Source organism: Bidens hawaiensis, unplaced genomic scaffold (genome assembly GCF_021521415.1).
Source record: "Bidens hawaiensis isolate Kalapana, Puna unplaced genomic scaffold, B.hawaiensis_p1.1 tig00016746_1, whole genome shotgun sequence".
Classification (NCBI taxonomy): Eukaryota; Viridiplantae; Streptophyta; class Magnoliopsida; order Asterales; family Asteraceae; genus Bidens; species Bidens hawaiensis.
This window is the reverse complement of record NW_027492536.1, coordinates 380,185-399,390: the sequence shown is the minus strand read 5'-3', so window position 1 is coordinate 399,390 and position 19,206 is coordinate 380,185. Positions and strand designations below refer to the sequence as shown.

The window sequence follows — 19,206 nt, the reverse complement described above, 5'->3', positions numbered from 1 at the left end:
TAAAAGAAAAAAAAATATAAGTAAAACTAGTTATAAAAATATAATATTAAAAAAACAAACAAAAAAGCTAACATATCTTTGACTACGTGTTTGGATGCCTAATTCATCTTTAACCATGTGTTAGGAAATCTAACGCGTCTTTGACGACGTGTTGACGTCTTTAACCATGTGTTAGAAAATCCAACGCGTCTTTGACGACGTGTTATGCTAACATGTCGCTAAAGACGCGTTAGATTTCCTAATACATGGTCAAAGATGAGTTAGAGAGGGCCATTTTTGGAAATATTAAGTTTAGAGGACAAGGTTGGAATCTCATTTTGTAGATGGGCTATTTTGAGGATTTTCCCTTTTTTAATATTACATTATTACAATTAATTTAATACATATTTGCCATTTCTTTTATAACTTGTATTTATACTTGTAATGCATGAAGTTTTATAAATTTCCAAATATAGCATTAAGAGTTACTTATTTTTATCTACGTATTTGCATAAATTTTACTTAAAACGAGACTGGTCAAATTTTATTAAACATTTATTGAACATTTTAATATCAATTTGACACTCGGTTTTGAGTAAAATTTATGACAACATGTAGAAAAATAAACACGTCTCAACGACATATTATAAATTTATATATTACAAGTTTTAAAAGAAATGGAAAATATGTGTTAAATTAATTATAATAATGTAATAATAAAAAAAACAATTAATAGGGCTAACATGTCGTGAAAAAGACGCGTTGGAGGCTAACAGGTTGTGAAAGACACGTTAAGGCCTAATACGTCGTCAAAGGTTTGTAAGGGCCATTTCTGAAATCTTTTATTTAAGGGGACAAAAATGAATTCTACTGTTATAATTGGGTCATTTTGGAAATTTTTTCTTTCTTTAGTACTTGTTTTGACGCGGTCAGAATTATCTCGGTAAGCACTAGTTTGTATATATATATATGTTCATATTGGATTGGTTTAATAAATCGTTTCTTGAAGGTAAACATATATATTCAATTGAACGTCTTTGCTGATTGTTATATAGGCAAGCCGATTGAGATGATGGAAATATTTAGAAAGGTGATAGGAGGGATGGAATCAGTCGCACACAAGACATCTGAAGTGGTGGAAACAGTCGCCAGCGAGATAGGTAAAGCGGGGGTCATGCCTATTAACACAATCCATCGCTGAGCAAAAAAGAAGGTTATGGGAACTAGAAGAGAGGTCCGGCAGCTGCTTTCCCGGCTATGATCACTGAAGAGGTATGTACCCGCCTCAAGACCGAGCAAGGCGGGTCAACCCACAAGATAAAGACATTATGAAGGCACAAAGCCAAAACCTATGCGCATGGCGCATACAAAACATGCTCAGGCATCATATGCCCAGGCACACATATGCTCGCGCATCACATACGCGCGCGGCGCATCAGCGCGCGGCGCATATCACATCTGCCCAGGCACACATATGCTCGCGCATCACATATGCGCGCGGCGCATCAACGCGCGGCGCATATCACATGCTCGTGCATATCACATCTGCGCATGAAATATCTGCGCGTGAGAATAAAGAGAAGACCTCGCGCATCCTCAGGATTGGCGCATATCACACATGCACATAATCGACCTCGTCCTTATCCAAATCAGGATTAGGGCAACCACGATTGTGCACATCAGACAACCTTCCAGAAGGCATCTTTTTAAGGAGTAAGAATATGCTGATGTTGACAGCTGCCAAATGAAAGGTCGACAACTCAGCATGACACATGTGCTACCACGTGATTACAACCAACGAGAAAGCGCCAGGTGTCCCAGAGGACACGTGGCGCAGTGCGATTGGAAGAGGCCAACGAGGTTGAGCCCAATCAGTGGAAACCCTTGCACTATAAATACAGCATCAACTCCACTTTGATGGACACATTGATACTCAATCATTGACAGTTACAGGCAGTGATATCACATTCAATCATATTGAATTACATTCACTCACAGTCAGTTACATACAAACACACAGTCACACAATCATACAGTATTCAGCTATTAAGCAATACTCTTGAGATTCCCTTACTCTCACATTATTATCTTCTCCACCATATACTTATTCTCACGCCGGAGGGTTACCCCAAAGAGGACCCCTCTGTCCCTTTCTGAGGGGTAAGTTAACGGCGTTGTTCATTTTGTAGGTGGAAGAACATAGATCCAGAAGAACCATCGGTGAAATAGTACAATCAAAAACCCGAGGAAAGTAGATCTGCTACCAGCGAGTAGATCCACGTTTCTTCATTGGCGCCATCCACTGTTACAAACGGCAATCAGATCCACTCATCAGATCTACATAAAAAAAATCAATCACCATGGTTTCTGGCGTTCGTAACGCTGATCAAGCTCTGGAGGATATTGAACGTGAGGGTGTCAATGAGGGACAGCAGTTTCTGAGGGTGCCGCGTGATTCTACGAGCGCCACCAGTAACCGTCCCTTCATCACAACCCCTCACGGCCAGACTGAAACTCCTCCAGACGATCTCACGTTACAAAATCTTGCCGGCGCGAAACTGAAAGGACCAATGGGTCCAGAAGAAGAAACAAATGATCCGAATGAATGGCTCATAAACGAGCAGCGGCGTCTAATGGAAAGGTATAATGAAATGGTCAAACAGAAAAAGCTAGCTGACCAAACACAAAGGCAAGCGTTTGATAAGCAGACTACAAAAAGGCCGCGCGCAGCCGGAAGACGGACATTCTGTTCACACTGCACACACTGAGTTCAGTGATGAAGAAGTGCATAGCATGAGGAAGACGCGAGATACTCATGCAGGAGGCTCACAACTCCGCGCGCCTGTGAACATGGCGCCTGGAGCCAGAGCAGATCTGGATCTGCGCATAGCCGTACAGCCCGCCAGTGAGGGGGCAAGTGGACGTAACCACGCCGTACAGGCCGGCCATCTTAGTGAAGCACTCAAAATTTACTGAGCGCATCGCTAAGGCCCCCATCCAGCACAAGACCAAGATGCCAAGTGGTCTGGGCAAATATGATGGCACAACAGATCCAGATGACTTTTTGCAAGGTTTCTATAACACGAGAAACCTAGAGAGCTGGACGATGCCAACATGGTGTCACATGTTTGCCCGCTGCCTTACGGGCGCGGCGCGTGTCTGGTTCGAGAGCTTGCCGACTGGGCAAATTGATGGGTTCGAGGAACTATTGGAAAAGTTCCAAGCCCACTTCGTACAGCAGCGCAGACACACGCGCGATCCTGATGATATCATGCACTGCGTGCGCAGGAATGATGAAACGATTGAGGACTACATCACTCGTTTCAATCAGGAGTCTCTGGCAATCGGGGGTATAACTGAGCAACTCCTGCGCGTGGCTTTTATGCAAGGCGCGCGCAGTGATCAACTCCGCCGAACTCTCGTAAGCAGAGATGGTATGCCCACCACTTGGGCAAAACTAATGGAAGCATCGCGAGTCTTCGCGAGAAATGAAAAGCAGATTGCCCAAGATAGGGCAAGAGAAAGAGCGCATCAGGCTGAATCACCGCGCAGCAAAGAGAAGAGGGCCAAACAGAACTCTGTATGGTCCAGGTTGCAACCAACAAGTTTTTCTTTCACAGAAAAGCAAACGCAACCAAGCTCACCCCAGCCCCAAAAAGATGTTCGTAATCACGGGGAGGGTGACAAGAGGGAGGGCGGTAGAGATCCTAGCAGACCTCTGCCAAGAATATGGACTCCCCTCACTAAAACACCTTCACAGGTGTTAAGTACTGAGAATGTCCAATTCAAGCCCCCCAAGCAACTACACTACAAGGGACCGCAAAACAGTGGCAAATATTGTGAATTTCACAGGTCCCCGGGCCACAACACCGACGCATGCCATCATTTAAAGGATGCGATCGAGAAGGATGTAAAATCAGGCAGGCTGGCTCACTTGGTGAAAAACCCAAGAATAGAGGATGAGCAACCGGAAGGAGCCTCTGCCAGCAAGAAATACAAAAGAATCTGTGTGGCTGAGGGGGGACGACAAGGGCAGACGTCAAAAAAGAGAAGCGCGCAAATCCACGGAGATTGGCGCGAGCAGCAAGTTATCTTCCCAAGAATCAGGGGAGGCCCTTCAATCAGCAGCCCTCTCGTCATCACCACACACATTGCTCATTACGAAGTGTCAAAGGTCCTGGTGGACACTGGAAGCGAATCTGACATTATGTATGAGCAATGTTTCAGAAAGTTAGACCCGGCAGACCAAGCGCGGCTCGAGATGGTGAACGCACCAATTTGTGGTGTTTCAAATGAAATCATCCATCCCCTAGGTCAAATTCAGTTTGAACTAACTATGGGGGATGATGAGCACAAGCGAGCCGAAGTTGTCAACTTCTTGGTCTTGCCCACCACGTCATGCCACAATATGATCCTGGGTAGGGGAACGATTGCCCAATTTAATGCTGTACCGTCGCCAGCGCACGGCGCATTGGGGTTCCCTACACCAACAGGCGTAACATTTGTTTACCGCGATCATTTGTGCGCAGTGACAAGTACGCCGCGGGAAGGGAGAATGAAACTTCCAATGGCGGACAATGCGCCAGAGAAGTGGATTTTAAACCCAAAATTCCCAGAGCAAACGGTCACAATTGGCGCATCCATTTCAGACGAAACAAGATTGAGAATGAAAAGGTTGCTCACAAAATACACGTCGGTCTTCGCGTGGCAACACTCCGATATGACTGGGGTCCCGCGAGACTTGGCGCAACATTCTCTTAACACGTTCAAGTCGGTGGAGCCAATTGCTCAGAAAAAGAGAATCATGGGGGATGAAAAGGCGAGGGCCATGAATGAGCAAGTTGAGGACCTGTTGCGCGCAAACATCATCCGCCCGATCCGATACCAGACGTGGGTAGCCAACCCTGTGATGGTAAAGAAAAGCAACGGGTCATGGAGGATGTGTATTGACTTCAAGGACCTCAACAAAGCATATCCGAAAGACTGTTACCCCCTCCCAAACATCGACGCAAAGGTGGACTCCGTGGCGCCATTCAAGCTCAAATGTTTCCTGGATGCCTACAAAGGCTGTCACCAGATTCAAATGGCACCACAAGACGAAGACAAGACTGCCTTCAGAACCGACAAGGGTGTTTTTTGTTACACAAAAATGCCCTTTGGTTTAAAGAATGCGGGCGCCACATATCAGAGACTTATGGATTCGGTTTTCAGTGAACAAATCGGAAGAAATCTAGAAGTCTACGTTGATGATTTGGTTATCAAGAGCAGGGAGGAGAGACAAATGCTCAAAGACATCGAGGAAACTCTTCAGCGCTTAACGGAAGTCAACATGAAGCTCAACCCGAGCAAATGTACTTTCGGCGCGGAAGAGGGGAAATTTCTTGGGGTAATGGTCACTAAGGATGGTTTCAAGGTGAACCCTGAAAAGGTGGAAGCCATCCTTGACATGCCTTCACCATCCACCATGAAAGAGGTTCAGAAGCTGAATGGTAGGTTGGTGTCAATCAACAGGTTCCTAGCGAACCACGCCAGCAAATCTACTCCATTCGTTAACACTTTGAGGAACTACTTGAAGAAGAGCCAATTCAAGTGGACGCCTGAGGCTGAGCAAGCTTTCAGTGAGATAAAAGAATGTCTCATAAAGCTGCCCGCGCTCACAGCTCCACTTCCTGGCGAAACCCTTACATTGTACTTGTCAGCTGGAGACCGCGCCATCGGCGCAGTATTATTGGTGGATCGCAAGGGGATCCAAACGCCAATATACTATGTGAGTCGGGTGCTGACAGACCCTGAGACGCGCTATTCCATCATGGAAAAGTTAGTTTTGTCACTAACACACGCGTCGCGAAAGCTTCATAGATACTTCAATGGTCATCCTATTGAAGTTCTGACAGGTTACAACATCCAGCAAGTCTTGCGACGCCCCGCGCTCTCCGGAAGGCTGACAAAGTGGGCGCTGGAATTAGGTGAACACACGATCACCTATAAGCCCCGTCCAGCAATAAAGGGTCAAGTTTTAGCGGATTTCATCACGGAAATCCCAGAGGGAAAGATTGAAGAAGCTCAGCGCGAGGTAGATCCTCCGCGAGCAAATGATGAAGAAGATGTTTGGAGGCTATTCACTGATGGAGCCTCCAACAGCGAAGGGTCCGGCGCAGGCCTCAAACTGGTAGACCCTGATAATCATGAATATACTTATGCTATTAGGTTGGACTTCAAGAGTACCAACAATGAGGCTGAGTATGAAGCCCTGCTGGCTGGTCTGCGCATTGCGCGCAAGTTTGGAGTTAAAAGGCTAGAGGCCCATGTTGATTCTTACTTGGTAGCTGCACAGGTCAATGGCCTTTATGATGCCAAGGAGAACACCATGCCTCTATATCTAGAGCAGGCAAAAAAGCTCGTTGAGCAGTTTGACTTCTTCAAAATCATACACATCTCGCGCAGCGAAAACAAGTCCGCTGACGCGTTGAGTAAGATGGCATCAACTAATTTTGATCACTTTGGCAAAGATGTCAGGGTGGAAGTGATGAGCAACCCGTCAGTGCAAACGCAATCTGTCCTTGTAATTCATACAACCCCTTCATCCTGGATAACTCCAATAATGGAATTCCTGAAGGAGAGGAAGTTACCATACGATCGCGCACAGGCGAGAAAGATAAGACACAAGGCGCAGAACTATGAACTACTTGATGGTATATTATATCGACGCTCTTATCTTGGACCGCTCATGAAATGCCTGGATGCTGAAGAAGCAAGCTATGTAATTAGGGAGATTCACGAAGGAATCTGCGGAATACACGCTGGACCGCGTATGGTGGTTGCCAAGGCAATGAGCTCAGGCTACTATTGGCCAGGCATGTACTTGGATGCGCTAAAAGAAATACAAAAATGCAAGGCATGTCAGAGCTACGCGCCAAACACCATGCGGCCAAAGAACAACTTGATTCCAGTGACCTCCGCATGGCATTTCCACAAATGGGCCATTGATATTGTGGGGCCCCTGCCGCAAGCGCAAGGGCGAGTGAAATTTTTGGTAGTGGCGGTAGACTATTTCACAAAATGGGTTGAGGCCAAGCCACTAGCAAAAATCACAGCTGAGGCGATGAAGCAATTTATCTGGAGCCACATCATTTGCCGTTTTGGCCTTCCTATGGAAATTGTGAGCGACAATGGCAAACAATTCACTGACAGGAAGATATCCAGCTGGCTCAAAGAATTGCACATCAACCAAATCTTCACTTCGGTCTACCACCCTCAGGGGAATGGCCAAGTGGAGCGCGCGAATCAAAGTTTGTTAAATGGGCTGAAGAAAAGGTTGGAGGGAGAATCCCATTCTTGGGTCGAAGAGTTACCTAATGTCCTGTGGGCGCACAGGACATTAAGCAAAACTAGCAATGGCGAATCCCCGTTCAGCCTAACCTATGGGACAGAGGCTATGATCCCAGCAGAAATTGGATGCCCATCCCATAGGGTACTCATGATGAGCAAGACTGATACGAGCGCGAAAGAAGATTGGACCTCAACTTGCTTGAAGGGCGCAGAGAAGCGGCTATCATCAATGAAGCCAAATATAAGAAAAAGCTGGAAAAATATTATAATCAGCGCGTTAAAGAATGCCACTTCAAGAAAAATGATTTTGTCCTTCGAAACAATGAAGCTAGCCGCGCAATACCCCCAGGAAAAATGTCCCCCAATTGGGAAGGACCTTATCAAATCTCAGAAGAATTGGGGAAAGGCGCGTACACTTTAAAAGATTTGAATGGAAAAAAGATACCGCGCGCGTGGAACGCAGCACAGCTTAGAAAATGCTACATGTAAAAATTCAAATATGTAATCAAGGCTTTAAGCCATCATGAATGATGATTCGCGCTATCGTTCAATATTTGTTCTATTACCTTTGCATACATGTTTCACACTTCCTTTATTAATTTGGAGCAATATGACAACACTATATTGACTTCAAAACAAAATAAAACGAAGTAAAACATACATGCGCGAGCCTTAGCTCAAACGCGTTAACGAGTCTTAACTCTAAAACGTCAGGGCCTTAGCCCAAACCTACGAGCCTTAGCTCAAACACGTTAACGAGTCTTAACTCTAAAAACGTCAGGGCCTTAGCCCAAAACAAAGAGCCTTAGCTCAAAACACTCACAAACATCCATCTTACATCCCGCGCAGCCTGATCATAAAAATCTCTAAACACAACTAAGGCAAAGTACATGCCAAATCATAGTTGTTAAGGTCTCAGGTCGAGGTCGCGCGCGAAATAAAAGTGGATATCTGAGTAACACATGCTGACATGTAATGGCTAAAACTCATAATTCCATATAAAAAACGCGCGACAACGACGCGCAAAAAAGGAATAGTGAAAAGTCATCGCGCATGTCAGCATAAACAAGATACTGCGAAACCACTTACAAAATAGGACTATGGTTAAGTAAATAATTACCTTACAACCTTGTTCTTATTTTAACGTGCAAGCATATCTTATATCTATACAAGCAAACATGAAGAGATGAATGGAAATGCGCAAGATGTGAAAAAGGGAAAACAAATTTCATTCCATATCATTGAAATTTACAAGTGTGATGAGTTACAAATTACAAGTATAACATAAAACAAAAAAAAAAAAAAATCAGAAAGATGAAGGGCTTCTCAAGTCTCCACGTCGACGTCAGCCACTTCATCACCCTCATCATCTCCCGCAGCATCTGGCGCGGCCCGCTCCTCATCTCCGAACTGACCATAGTCAAGTTCTTCCTCCTCAATGGAGTCTTCTATCACGACGGTGTCAGGAGCAGATTCTTTCACCGCGCCAGAGCCACTGGCAGGGGCAACATCCCCCGCGCCACCATCATCGCCACCAGCCCCCTCGCATTCATCGAGCAACTTCTTTAGCGCGCCGAGGTCGGGCTGGTCAGCAAGCGCAGCTATCTGCAAATCATTAGAAAAGTATTGAGTACAAAAAACTTGGAAAATTAATCAAGAAAAATTCATTAAGGTCAAGGTACCTGCACAAGGATGGGGATGGGAGTATTCATATACTTCTCCCCCACCGCGGCCATGTCCGCGCAGGCCGCGTCGCTCTTGTAAGGGTACTCGGATGGGTTCTTCTTCAACATCCCATATTCATACCCATCCGTAAACCCTTCAGCTCGACCCACCAAGCGCGCGGCAACATTGCAGTCCATCACAAGGGCCTGAAACTCGGCAGAATATTTCATCGCCAAAGCGCAACGAGTCATGCCCTGTGACACCAGCCATTGGCGATCCTGCGCGAGGCCAGCAACAGACGTCTCGAGGGCAGGAACCTGGGAGTTTAATAACTCAACAGTTTCCTTGGTCTTTTTTAGCTCCTCTTTATCAGACGCTGCTGCAGCCAAAATTTTTCTTTTCTCCGCCTGCGCAGCATCAAGTGCTTCCTGGCTAGACGCTGCCGTCGCCAAGGCCTCATCTCTATCGGCCTGTACAGCCGCCAACTCCTTCTTCAGGCGCGCAACCTCACTCTCCAGTGATGATTTCTCAGTGATACTCTGGACGATAGCTTGGTCACGCGCCTCCGCCTGCTGTTCCAAGACACGCACTCTCCGCGCGTACTTGGCAACTTCGGCCTCCGCCACCTGCTGCTTCTCCCGCGCAGCTTGGAGCTCATGCCCGCGCTTAATAAAGGCGGTGTTGGCACTTGCTCGGTTTTCGCTGAGCTCCGCCTGGAGTTTCTCAGCTCGTGCGCGAGCATCAGAAAGGTTCCAGGCAGCCACCTTAGCCTCTTGCTGGGCTGCCACAAGAGCATCGCGTACTTTAATATAATCACGATGAAGCTCTTGGGAGGCAGCAAAGAAGGCGATCCAGCGAAAATGTGATCGTTGAGCAAGTCAGCGCTGGTGCGCTCCTCCTGATACCTCCTTTCAGTAGGAGGCACGGCATGAGCCCAGAAGTCCTCGCATACACCCATGGATTGGAAGGAACTGTCTTCGTTAATATTCCATCTCGGGCGGTAAACGTGGTCACCTTCCTGCAAAACACAAGAAATGTTCTAAGTCATAAAAACATACTTATATGGAAGTACACGCAGCGGAGCAACAAATTAAAACATACCTGCGGGGATGAAGCAGAAAAGTCAGCGCCAGCCCCACCAGAAGTCTGCGCTGCGAAGTCTTGTGGCATCGCAGGGCTGGCAATGACTCCGAAGGAGTCTTCAGCTTGAGCTCCCTCATCCTCCTCATCTTCTTCAATCGGCCTCTTCTCCTGCGACCTGGAGGGCTCCAAACCAGTCTCGCGGAGAGGGCTGCGCGTAGGAGGAGGCGAGGGAGGTCTCGACGCCGCCAGTTCGGCGCGCAATACGGCTTCCTGCTCCTTTGTAATCCCAATAAGGGGAGATTCAGCACTAGCAGGAGCAGGAGCAGAACCAGCGGCGCCGGCAACGGCGCCAGGAGTGTCACCAGCAGCTTCTACGCCAGCTACAACTCCTATGAACAAATCAACAACAAAAAAGGGTTTATGATTTGATCAAAACAAAAAATTCAGAAGACAATGGCGCAAAACATACCTTCGCGCAATTCTGTTCGCGCAGCGAACATCGCCATAAAGTTCATTCTACCCTTTTCTGAGGGTAGAACAGGGGACTTCGAAGCAGCCCCCGGCGCAGCCTCAGCACCTTGTTGCGCCTGCGGCTGATCTGCTACCGTCGTCGGTCCTGCAAACATTCAAAGGCGAAAAGATTTAATAATAATTCAATCAGAATCGCCCTCATTGAACCATTATGGGTAACCAAAGTATACCTTTCGCAGGCGCGACACTGCTTCTCTCTTCAGCCGCGCGAAGGGAGGAGGTCACGCCACCATACCTCAAGTGGACAGGAGGCCTGCCCACTTTCACAGGCAGGGAAGCTAAAGAAACCTTGGTGGTAAACACCTGGGTTTCCTCAGGTCCCTTCGTTTGAGCATGGGGATGAGCGACAGGGGTGTCATCTTTCTTCTGTCTCTTACTGCCCCCTGCGCCAGATTTCCCCTTAGCTTTGCGCTTTAGTAGGGGCGCCTCCTCTTCCTCCTCCTCCTCTTCCGCGAGCTCCAGCTCGTAGTTTTCGAGCGCATCTGCAAATACAAGCAACACAACTGTTAATAAACTTTGGTATTCTAAAGGAATAAGCATAAGTGCGAAGGCTTACCAGGCGCGTCGCTATCAAAATCAAATTCCAGATCCACAGGGATGAACATGTCATCGAAGCGATCTGGGAAACCAACCTCCCCAGCGCCAAGCGCGACGGAGCCACCCTCCACTTGATCATCATAAGCGGCGTGGATATAATCCTTGGTGACTGCGCAAAAACAAGTCAAGTGATATCAGCAAAAAAAATTATGTTCGCGCAGAAAAAAGAAATAAAGCAATGAAATAAACTTACACAACCCGTCGACTTGGATAACGGGCTCAAGCGCGCTGTCGGCCCACAGCTTACTCATGCCGACCCCCACCAGCGCCTCCTCGCGAATTTTCTTGGCGGGGATGGTTCGGCGGTCAGTTTCTTAACCCAAGCGCCGGTTGGGTTCTTAATAACATCCGCATCCGCGGGCGCACAATCGATCGCGCGCATCGTCATGCGGATGGGGATTACACCAGCCCTGATGTAGAAGAACCTCTCAGACCAGTCATGAAGGCTCTTGAATGACACGGTGCTGCACTTAACCTTCTGACTGCGAGGAATAAAGGAGATCCAAGAATCTTGGATCTTGGGCTTGTAAAAAAATTGAAAGCGCCGAGGGGTGGGCTCCTCGCGCTGTGATTTGCACATGAACTCGAAATGAGTCATGCGCACAAGTCCAAACGGATGGACTTGGGATATATGAATCCCGAAAAACCGTAACACCGCGCCTACAAACCTTGTCATCGGAAGACGAAGGTTGCAGTGGGTGAAAAAATGGGTGTACAGTGAAATATAGCCGGGAGGCGGGTCCGCCGCCGTTTGCCCGGCCACAGGCAACATGCAGCCAAACACAGGGAGAAAACCCTGTGACGAGATGAGGCTGTCGAGATCGGCCTGCCTCAATTTGCAGGGGATTTCATTCCACCTTTTCGTGGCCTTGGTCCTCCCTACTTCCTCCGATGTGGTCTCAACAACCCTCTTCCCCTTGCCCTTTTGCTTCAATGTCGACATAACCACAGATTTCACACGGCGTCTTCGAGAGGCAATAGAGGTGATTGAGGGGTTAGAGGAGTCTGAACTATCAGACATGCAACTGCAGCAGCAGATAATCGAAGATTCGAAACGATGAATACACTCAAATCAAAATATGAAAGGCAGAAATTCGAAAAATAGCAACAATGAAGATGAAGATAAAAAATTTCCTAAGGGACTGCTTTTATAGGCCCAGGAGAGAGAAATATGGCAACTGATCGGATTTCACGCGCCCCCACTCGCAGCTGTAAGCCAACGTGGCCGCGGCACGTGTCCTTGACACTGTTTGAGGGGACATGAAAACGTAACGGAACTGCCACGGAGCAGAGACGCGCCCCCACTCGCAGGTGCAAACCAATGCGAGCGCGACACGTGTTCCAAACAGCTGTGCGAGGGGACATGAAAGGCAACTGTAGCACCTCGAGCACACGAAACGTCTGACACGTTTACGGCGCACGTCACCACCAACTAACCACGTGTTTGGACCCTTCGTTTCAACCAAATGGATAGAACTTCGCGCAACGATGGAAACAACCAAGAAAACGACAAAACCCCATTAAAAAGACCAAATCAGTAAGTCTAATATCTATCTTACCGCGCTAGCGCGAGATAAGACACACATTAGACTGGGGGGGCTTGAAGAGGTATGTACCCGCCTCAACACCGAGCAAGGCGGGTCAACCCACAAGATAAAGACATTATGAAGGCACAAAGCCAAAATCTATGCGCATGGCGCATACAAAACATGCTCAGGCATCATATGCCCAGGCACACATATGCTCGCGCATCACATACGCGCGCGGCGCATCAGCGCGCGGCGCATATCGCATGCTCGTGCATATCACATCTGCCCAGGCACACATATGCTCGCGCATCACATATGCGCGCGGCGCATCAACGCGCGGCGCATATCACATGCTCGTGCACATCACATCTGCGCATGAAATATCTGCGCGTGAGAATAATGAGAAGACCTCGCGCATCCTCAGGATTGGCGCATATCACACATGCACATAATCGACCTCGTCCTTATCCAAATCAGGATTAGGGCAACCACGATTGTGCACGTCAGACAACCTTCCAGAAGGCATCTTTTTAAGGAGTAAGAAAATGCTGATGTTGACAGCTGCCAAATGAAAGGTCGACAACTCAGCATGACACATGTGCTACCACGTGATTACAACCAACGAGAAAGCGCCAGGTGTCCCAGAGGACACGTGGCGCAGTGCGATTGGAAGAGGCCAACGAGGTTGAGCCCAATCAGTGGAAACCCTTGCACTATAAATACAGCATCAACTCCACTTTGATGGACACATTGATACTCAATCATTGACAGTTACAGGCAGTGATATCACATTCAATCATATTGAATTACATTCACTCACAGTCAGTTACATACAAACACACAGTCACACAATCATACAGTATTCAGCTATTAAGCAATACTCTTGAGATTCCCTTACTCTCACATTATTATCTTCTCCACCATATACTTATTCTCACGCCGGAGGGTTACCCCAAAGAGGACCCCTCTGTCCCTTTCTGAGGGGTAAGTTAACGGCGTTATTCATTTTGTATGTGGAAGAACACAGATCCAGAAGAACCATCGGTGAAATAGTACAATCAAAACCCGAGGAAAGTAGATCTGCTACCAGCGAGTAGATCCACGTTTCTTCAATCACCACCCCGCCGACCGGAGAAACTGGATTTCCGGCCTTAACCCGCAGCTGAACCAGATTGTTTGGCCAGGAACCCATAATTCCGCCACCAATCAGATCGGAGTTGAATTCATTACTCGAGGACCCGCTGAATGTCAACACAAGTCCATTTACGATCAGCTCGTAATGGGTACCCGTCTTCTCGATGTTCGGGTCAACGGAGACAGAAACATCTGTCACGGGAAAGTCGTCTCCAACCGTACAATTGACGAGGCGATCAGCCATGTCAAAAGGTTTATTTCCGAAACAAACTCGGAAATTATAATTCTTGAGATCCGAACCGAGCACGGCCACACCGACCCGCCCGAATTCGAAAACTATTTGGAGCAACAACTTGGAGAATACTTGATCCGTCAAGATGATCAAGTATTTCACAAGACAGTGGCGGAGATTCTACCCAAACGAATTATATGCATCTGGAAGCCTCGAAAATCCGACCCGCCAAGGCCAGGTAGCCTGATTTGGAGTTCGGGCTACTTACAAGATGACTGGACCAACACCGACTTGCCGGAGAGAAAATTCGTGAACAATTTGAAACACCTAAGTAAACAGCCGCCGGTGAGTTCCCGATATTACTTTTATAGGGTGGAGCATACGTTGACAGCACAAATGGATAACTTGATTTGGGATGTGAAAATGCTATCAGAACGGATCGAACCGTTTAGGAGGTTGTTCATTGCGCAGTGTTTTTCTAGAAATATTGCCGACCGGCTGCAAGTGTTCTCCACGGATTTCATCAATGAGGATTTTGTTGATATTTGTGTTGGTCTTACGTTTGCAAGGATGCAAGGGCGGGCTTAACCTTTTTTATGTTATTGTGGAGCGTAATGCAACACTTAAAATTCTTTCAAGACTCGTTCATGAGGTGGCTATTGTTATATATTGTACAACTATGATGTATTTGCTTCTTTCAACACTCGAATGGATCGGGTGGTATTTGTATATGTTAATTTATGTTTCAGGGACCCTCGAGTACCTATATTTAATAAATGCAAATGTAAAAAATTGAAAACAATTGATTTTTATCATTAATTATTACCTAAACTTTAAAAAACTTATTATAAATTATCACATAAAATTTTAAGAAAAGGAAAAAATTCTTTGGTTTTTTTCTTATATTATTATCATAGAAGAGTATCTTAATTAGATTCCACCTTATATTAACATGGAGGTTAGCCAATTACGGAACCCCCCCCCCCCCCCCCGTGTGTTCAACGGCATCCAACTATGCCTGTTAGTTTAAGTATGTTTAATGGTACGCTAATAAAATTATAGTTACTAAAAGAAACATACTTCTTTATATTTTTTAAGTATGTTTGAATTTATCTTCATTAACATTTCAATGTAAGTGGATTGTGTTCTATATGACTCTTTTTTAATCCAACTCATTTGCTCTCTCGCTTGGTTGGGTTTCTTGACGTGGCTGCCAAGCAACTGGTTGAACCTCTAGACTTCTTTTTTCATATATTTAATTTATAGTTATAATATTAGATAGAAATACAAATTTACACATTTTGGAGAGCACACCCAGTTTAAAAGTGATCATCTTTATTACACAAATGATGCATGCTAAATTGGGAAGTAGAGGTGTACAAAAAAACCGGTTTAGGACCGGTTTTAGGCAAACTGAATCGAACCGGTTTAGGTTTAAAACCGGTTTCACCCAAACCGGTTCTCAAACCGCCAGTTCCATGACCGGTTTCCTTTAAGATCGACCAAACCGGTTTTAAAACCGAACCGGTTTGAGAAAAACCGGTTTAAAACCGGCTAAAACTGGTTTAAAACCGGTTAAACCGGTTTATAAACCGAACCGACCGACGTGACCAGGGCGACCTATCTTGTGTCTAAACCGGTTTATAAACCGAACCGGTTTGAGTCAAACCGGTTTTGACCAGCTGTTGACCAAACCGGTTCGGTTTATAAACCGGTTTGCTTTGGGTTTAAAACTGGTTTTGTACACCTCTATTGGGAAGTATGGAAAGTTTGTTTGCTTGACAGAAGATGGACTATTTTGACCATAATAGATCTGTTGACTTTTCAACAGACATAATTATACAAAAATCTGGACTCAAGAAATGCTGGATCATTGTTGTGTGTTGGAAAAGGGAGCCCATTGTCTGTTGGGCTTTCGGGTGGACTGATAACAATTGGGCTCAGCAACAAAAATAATGTAAAACACAAGATTAGGCTGATAATTGTTATCCACTTAATTTCAGTTGTTACGAGTTATGGATTAGTTCATCTAATTTGGGTCGATATAGGAATCAGACTTGGAAGTAGAGATGTTCAACGAAACCGGTTCCTGGAACCGAACCGGTGGACCCGAACCGGTTCCTACCCGACTTTTGTAGGAACCGGACCCTATCTGATTCAACCCGATGATCCGTGACCGGTTCTTGCATTTCTGAGTGTGGGCGGGTAGGAACCGGAACCGAACCGGAACCGGTTCTGGAACCGAACCATCCGGAACCGGTTCCTAACCGGTTCTAGCCGTTGGATCGAATACAGCCGTTGGAAATCGTTTTTTTTGGCCGTTTTTTGACCGTTGGGGTCAAAAATAGCCGTTTTTTTGGCTCCCCCAAGCACCCCACTACTAGTATAAATAGGTATTTGGTGTCATGGGTTCATCACAACACTCAAAACGCAAACCCGAACGCAAAAAAATAAATAAAAACGCTATTACAACGTTTTGAGTTCTCTAATCTCTTGTTTTCTCTTCTTCTATATTCATATTTGTTGTTATGGCTACCTCACAATCATCGGTTGGTCAAGGTTCCAACGCCGAACCAAGTTTCGTTCGTATTGTACCTCATAATCGTAATCAAGAGATTTGGTGCAATTGGGATTTGGTTGAATTGAGTGACCATTCATTCAAGGCTCGGTGCAAGTTTTGTGGGATTTATTTAAACCCACTTTCGAATTCAAATTTGAAGAAACACATCGAAAAACCGTATTGCAAGGCGTTGAAAAAGAACGTCGATTCGCAACAAACGCCAATGGATAGTGAAGGCGGAATATTTACATACCAAATTGATCGAGTTCAATATCGTATGGCGAAGTTTGTGATTCAAGAAGCTTTCCCGTTTAGCCACTTCGACAACCCTCGCTTAACCGCCATGATTCGAGATACACTTCAACCACAATACACTCACGTAAGTCGTCCTACTCTTAAACGTTATTGTTTAAAATTGTGGAAGAAGGCCAAAGAGGTACTAATTGCATATTTTGAAAATATAAATATGGGAATAAACTTAACTAGTGATGTTTGGTCGGCTCCACATGGTCTACCCGAATCTTATGTAACACCCCGACCAAAGGCGGATTTTACATCGGGGCGCCACATATTGTTTCATTACTCGTGACACTATTGGGTGTCATTATTTAATAAATATATTCATTCACGCATGCGCAACGTATACATAAGATATAAATAAACCAACATAAATCAATATATTATAAATCATAATATTCGAACAGCAAAAACTTGTCTTGATATATTTTAATCTAGGTCCAAAATAAAGAACTTCCTACGTGTCCTTAAGCTCCCAAAACGGCTACTGCAACCCTGAACATGTGTTAAAATAAACGTCAAACACTTTCGTGTTGGTGAGAAATCAAGTTTAATACAATACATAGATAATAATAAATCTGCGCGCAACATGTGTGTCTGGTTTTCAACAAGGGTGTAAACTGATCGGGACCAACTCTAAGAGACAAGACTGCCAGTGCTCACAATTGAGCTCACAAACAAGACTAACTGTGCATGTGTATACAAAAGAGAAAATCATAAACGATAGTTCTCCCGTGTTCATCTAATGGTACCATGAAAACTGCGGAATAGACCGTCCATACGGTTAATGATCCACACATACAAATAAACAGCCAAGTCTACGTCCTCAACACATGGGATACTGCGCGACTAAAGTTCATAAACAGTTTAAGACTCAAGTTTTGTATGAACACATGAACATCCCAAAGCATTTAAAATAAAAAGGGATTAGATACGAGATAACTCACTTGATAAACGATGCGGTGAAAGATATGCAAGAATCAACTCTTAAACAAGCAAAGTTACCCTATAATTAAGATTATTGTTTTAACGATCTGTTTTAAGTTAGCATAATTAATAAGTAAAATATAATATATTACCGGAAAAGCAGGAAGAACAAGGAGGAAGACGGAGGCAAGAGAGGAGACGGCAGGAGGACAACGGCAGAGAGCAAAAAGGGAGGAAGAGATAATAAGAGAGATTAAGTGTTTTGTGTGTGAAGTGTTAGGAAAATATTATTATTATTTATAGGAAAACTCTAGGAGACATAAATCCAGAAAAGGTTCCAAGACAAACAGAACAAGACAAAACAAAAGATAGCAAAAGATATCAAAAGATATGGCAGCTGCAGGGGGCAAGATAAAGCTGTCAGCGAACAGTAAAAAGGCATGGGCAGGTCAGATAAAGGTACTGGTCAAGCATGGCAAAAGCAGATCTCAAAAGATAATGTCGGTCACTTTAACTACCAACCAATGGGGTTGGTACGCATGCAGCGCCGAAAGTAACTATTCAGACATTAGATAGGTTAGGTCAACAGCACAGAAGATAAGACAACACAAAGCATACAGGCTGGAATAAACAGAAGATACAAGGGTTAAGCGCGGGAAGGCTGAGTGCGCGAGCGCGAAGGCTGGCACAACAATCCTTAGCGCACTGCGGGAAGAATCACAAATCCTTCGCGTGCTGCGTGAAGAACAAGAATTCTAAGCGCATCGCGGGAAGAACATACATTCTTAGCGCATTGCGGGAAGAACATACATTCTTAGCGCGCTGCGAGAAGAGTTCTCTTCACGCATCGCAGGAACAAGATGTCTTCACGCAGGCTTCCATGTAAGGAGTCTGGCGCGTGGAGCTGCAGACAACCTTAGGCGGGAAGAACCAAAGGACAAGCAAAGAGGGAGACAAGGCTTAAGGGCGGGACGGCGACAAGAGGGAAAAGAAGGCGGAAGGAGAGAAGGAAGAGGGAGGGGACGGCGGAAAGAAAGAGAGAGAAAGAGGCGGGAAGGAAAATATATATTATTATTAAAAGTAAAATATAAGTATAAATATTAAATAATAAAAGAGAGATCGGGTCAGAGAAACGGGTACCTGGGTCGGGTCGGATCGGGGCAGATGTCACAGTCTCCCCTACTTTAAGAAATTTCGTCCCGAAATTTATCTCGAAGTAGGTTGCGCAGAGAACAGGTGCGGGTACTTGATCTTCATTTGATCTTCCCTTTCCCATGTAAACTCGGCTCCGCGCTTGGACTCCCAACGAACCTTCACGATAGGGATACGACTGCGCTTGGTTT

General features: G+C 45.6%; 1 protein-coding gene across 1 annotated transcript; it reads left to right on the top strand.

Moving 5' to 3' along the window:
• Positions 1-245: 245 nt before the first annotated feature.
• LOC143551981 (uncharacterized) lies at positions 246-14,667 on the top strand. The gene is made up of 3 exons (XM_077042306.1): positions 246-303; positions 1,035-1,139; positions 13,811-14,667. Exons 1-3 carry the CDS (start codon positions 246-248, stop codon positions 14,665-14,667), a joined length of 1,020 nt encoding a protein of 339 aa, XP_076898421.1.
• Positions 14,668-19,206: the final 4,539 nt, after the last annotated feature.

What these genes read in the sequence shown, in the direction of transcription:
- LOC143551981 (XM_077042306.1), top strand. Translation starts at nt 246, where the DNA reads ATGGTCAAAGATGAGTTAGAGAGGGCCATTTTTGGAAATATTAAGTTT. An exon ending in TATTAAGTTTAGAGGACAAG is followed by an intron (nt 304 to 1,034) that starts GTTGGAATCTCA and finishes ATTGTTATATAG; the next exon opens with GCAAGCCGATTGAGATGATG. An exon ending in AACAGTCGCCAGCGAGATAG is followed by an intron (nt 1,140 to 13,810) that starts GTAAAGCGGGGG and finishes ACCAGCGAGTAG; the next exon opens with ATCCACGTTTCTTCAATCAC.